This window comes from Myotis davidii, unplaced genomic scaffold (assembly GCF_000327345.1).
Source record: "Myotis davidii unplaced genomic scaffold, ASM32734v1 scaffold62, whole genome shotgun sequence".
NCBI classification, from domain to species: domain Eukaryota; kingdom Metazoa; phylum Chordata; class Mammalia; order Chiroptera; family Vespertilionidae; genus Myotis; species Myotis davidii.
In genome coordinates, this window is record NW_006295180.1 from 2434518 (window position 1) to 2439162 (window position 4645).

A 4645-nucleotide genomic window follows, 5' to 3' on the forward strand; every position below is an offset into this window, starting at 1 on the left:
GAGGGGCATCGGGCGTGGGGTGGGGGCAGAACCAGTGATGGGGGGAAATGAGGGTCCCCTGCCCAGGCCTGACGCCTCTGGTAGAGGCGTCAGGCCTGGGCAAGGGGCCGATCCTGCAATTGGAGGGTGATGGGGGTCAACGCCTGAGGGCTCCCAGTATGTGAGAGGGGGCAGGCTGGGCTGAGGGACACTCCCCCCTCCCCCCCCACACACACCCAGTGCACGAATTTCGTGCACCGTGCCCCTAGTTATAATATATTGTTGTAAGTATTCTATTTTATTAGTTATTGCTATTAATCTCTTACTGTGCCTAATTTATAAATTAAACTTTATCATAGCTATGTATGTATAGGAAAACACAGTATATATAGGGTTCAGTGCAATCTGTGATTTCAGGCATCCACTGGAGGGTCGTGGAATATATCCCCTGTGGATAAGAAGGGACTTCTGCAGAGCCATATTAGAGGTTGTTAAGTGGTATCTTGGGCTTTTAATCTAATGATTAATGATGTTCAGCATCTTTTCAATGTTTTTATTGACCATATGTATATATTTGGAAAACTGTCTATTTGAATCTTTGACCCACTTTTTAATTGGATTGTCTTCTTATTATTGAGTTGTGAGAATTCTTTATATATTCTGGATACACATTCCTTATCAAATATTAGACTTGCAAATATTTTCTCCCATTCTGTGGGTTGTCTTTTTCTCTTTATTGATGGTGTCCATTGAAGTAAAGAAATTTTTAATTTTGATAAAGTCCAATGTATCCATTTTTCCACACTTGATCTCAGCCAAAAGGCCTAGAAGCAGTAATTTATCCATTTTTTTCCTATGTTACCTGTGATTTTTATGTCATACAAAAGGTTTTGACAAACTCGAGGTCACAAAGATTTACTCCTTCAGTTTCTTTTAAGAATTTTATATATTTGTAGCTCTTATATTTAGGCCTCTGATCCCTGTGAGTTATTTTTTGTATATGGTGTAAAGGGGTCCAATTTCAATCTTTTGCATGTGGCTATCCAGCTGCTCCAGCAACATTTGTTAAAAAGACTATTCTTTCCATCACTGCTTTCTCTTCATACTTTTTCAAAAGTCAGTTGGCCATAAATGTGAGGGTTTTTTTCTGGACTATCAATTCTATTCCACTGATCTGTATGTCTACCCTATGTCAGAACCCCAGTATCTTGAAAACTGTAACCTTGTAGTAAGTTTTGTAACTGGGAAGTATAAGTTCTCCAACTTTATTCTTCTCTTTGTTTTGGCTTTTTGGGTCCCTTGCATTTTCACATAAATTTTAGGATCACCTTGCCAGTTCAGCAAAGAAGCCAGTAGCAATTTTGATAGAGAATGGGTGAATCTGCAAATCAATTTGGCTAGTATTGCCACCTTCATAATATTAAGTTGTCCAATCCATATACATGGATGTCCTTCTATAGATATTTAGGTTTTCTTTACTTCTTTTGATAGCATTCTGTAGTTTTCAGAGTATAAGTTTTACATAGTGATTTTTTTTAAAGGATGTCTTTCTAGTTCCTACCACTTATGGATTGAGGATACACTGTAGCTGATTAAAAATATCTGGAGAAGATATTATATCAGAATGGCATGGGTGGTACCAACTCATCAGTATTTTAAATATGTGTAGCCGAGTTTGAAAACCACTGACTGAAGTAATGACAAGAGTTTCAGTGGTGTTTTAGAATTTTATTTATTTATGCTTAGTTATTTCTATCGTATCTCATTCTAGAAAGGAATTAAGCAGACTAACAATAAAATATAAACTAAAAAGTGAAGACAAAAAGCAGGGGTGAAACAAGAAAGGAAAAAAAGGTGAAGACATGAATGACTAAAAATGCATACTATGATGATCTACTCTTTCCACACAAATGTGGGAAACAGAGTCAGTATCATAACAAAGCCGCAAGTACAAATATTCTTGGCAATTAGACCAGAGATATGTGTGTGTAGCAGCCTCACCATAAGAACAGTGGGAAGAAGTTCTGGCTGGTATCTCCAAGGCTTACTGCTCAGCATTCATTCAGCTTACCTACATCCAAATGCCTGCCATCACTAAATCTACTTAAAAAGATAAATGAAAGCAAAGCCAAAGGAATCAAAGAAAGCTTTCAAAATGCAAAAAAATTAAAGTCCTATGGCAAACCCCTTGTAAAAAGACAGAGCAACTTTAGTCTACAGTTAACAATATTTTGTTCTTCCAAAAAAGCAATGACAGACCAAATAAAACACAAATTCAGTGTGTCTTTTTTTTTTTTTAATTAGAACAGAACAGTAGATAAAATGTCTTTAGATGACCATGTCCAATCCTGCTCAATGCCTTCCATTTCCCACCCTGGTAATCCCTGTACCTGAATTTGTTTGTGGCTTGGGTGATTTCCATGTTAAATTCAGCCACTGGCACACCCCTGGCAGACACCTGAGGGGCAAACATAGCAGCAGGATAAACCAAGGAGGAAGTTCCCACCTACAAAGCAAACAGATGGAAACAGACAAATGACCACACTATGCAAAAAGAAACATTTTTTCAGAAAATCTCACATAAGCCCAGGCAGGTTTGTGGTTGCAGGTGTGGGGGGAAAACTAAGCTAGATGAGACAAATGGAGAGGATTTAAGGGACAAATCAGGAGTTAGGAGGCGTCTTTTTGGCTGATCACTGGAACTCAGAAAGATGTGTTATGAAAAGGAGGGTTGTGCAAATGGAGAAAGTGGCAACGGAATGACTCATCACCTTTGGGGTTAGTTTTGTTTTTGTTTCTGTTCTTTGCAGTGATGTAAATAATCCATGATCCTTTTTTTCTAAGTTAGATAACTCAAAGAAATATATAAATACATATCTTCATAATCCTACTACCCCAAGATAACCCCTGCTCACATTTTGATGGATATTCTTTCAGGTTATCCCCTATGGATATCTTATCTAATAAAAGAGAAACATGCAAATTGACTGCACCTTCCCTATGCCCCACGCCACGCCCACCAGCCAATCAGAGCAACTATATGCAAATTAACCCAACCAAGATGGCGGCTGGCAGCCACAGAGCTGGAGCAAGCAGGAGGCTTGGTTGCCCCGGCAATGGAAGAAGCCAAGCTTCCCGCCCGCCCTGGCCGGCTGTGGCCTCTGTAAAAGGCAACAAAGTTTCAATTATAGAAGATAAATAAATCCCAGATACCTGCGTCCAGCCAGCTTCCACTGGGAGCTTGGGTGGCTGGGGGCAATGGCAAGCCTGCAAACAGCCATCAGCCCCTCATCCAGGATGGCCAGGCACCCCAGTGTACTGGGCTGCATATCTGGCACTTCGGCCAGACGGGGCGTGCTGTGCTGCCTGTTCCTAAAACACATAGATAGGAAGGTACTGACATCAGGCCAGGCCTTGAGATATGGTCTCATGGCCCCTTCCCAGCACTCTGTACTCTCTGTTCCTAGAACACATAGATAGGAAGGAAGTCACTGTATGATGCTATACTGTGTCGAGAACTAATTATGTAAACAAGGCTTTGTAACTTTGTGGTTTTTGCAAATAAAAGTACTGTAATTCCTGTAGTCGTTGCTGCAGTTCAGACTCTGCTTTGGCAGGGTGCTGTAACTGTAGTCAACTGGCCAGCTTAATAAAGGCTATTAAATTTGAATTCTGAGTCAGTGGTCTATCTCGCTGAGTGAACCCATAACACCCCGCAGGACCCCCCAACCTGAAGGGGGTGTGGCCAACCTAAAAACAGCCCTCAGCCCATCACCCAGGCTGGCCTGGCAACCCAGCAGGGACCCCCACCCTAAAGGGGCTGTAGTCAGCCTGCAAACAGCCATCAGCCCCTCATAGATAGATAGAGATAGAGGCAGAGACAGAAAGGGCCAGAAACAGGGAGAGATTTCAAGGAATTGCATGAGCTGGCAAACCCAGAACTGGTAGGGCAGTGGGAAACTCAGGTGCCGGGAGCCGGTCCATCCTTGCTGTTTCAAGGAACCTGGCATATATGGCATACTGTTCTTAATATGTTTGCTCACCTTCTTGGCGCTGTGTTTTAACCAAGGTCACCTCTCTGAGAAAGGTTGGTTCCCCAGGTAGGGATTTTCCCCTGAAGTTAGGGAGGGAAGAAAACCTCTTAACTAAGTGCCAGGCGGGTAGTTAATCACTTTAACTACGAACAATCATGCTTAAGCTACATAATTTTTACTCCCTGGAATAGAGATAAGAAACGCCCTAAGCTTTGGAATAGAAATTGATAAGATAAAAATCAACTGGTATAAATACAGATGTAACAAGACAATAAGACACAGAACCTGCCTGGAGATCCTGGCTAGAACCTGGCTAGAGAACCTGGCTAGGCTGCTGATCAACTGAATGCTGTCTCTGTGTCATTCCTTCTACGCCGACTCCATCCACACCTTTGGGGACCCCTGGACCTGCTGGGGCTGGCCCCCAACAAGCGGGGACCCCCAGCCTGAAGGGGTGTGGCCAGTCTGAAAATGGCCCTCAGACCCTTACCCACACTGGCCAGAGACCCCAGTGGGACCCCCACCTGATCTGGGACACCCTTCAGGGAAAACCAACCAGCTCCCACCCTTGCAGCAGTTCTCTATCCTATATAATAAAAGGGTAATATGCAAATTGACCCTAACAGCAGATG

General features: G+C 42.5%; 1 protein-coding gene across 5 annotated transcripts in view; it reads right to left on the reverse strand.

The window, feature by feature from the left end:
- SIRT5 (sirtuin 5) overlaps positions 1–4645 on the reverse strand; it is a 37131-nt gene that overhangs the window by 3159 nt on the left and 29327 nt on the right. For all 5 annotated transcript variants that reach the window (XM_015567808.1, XM_015567807.1, XM_006769713.2 and 2 more), the window contains one exon: positions 2370–2485. In XM_015567808.1, coding sequence (XP_015423294.1) covers positions 2370–2485 — 116 coding nt within the window. The remainder of the gene's footprint in view (positions 1–2369; positions 2486–4645) is intronic.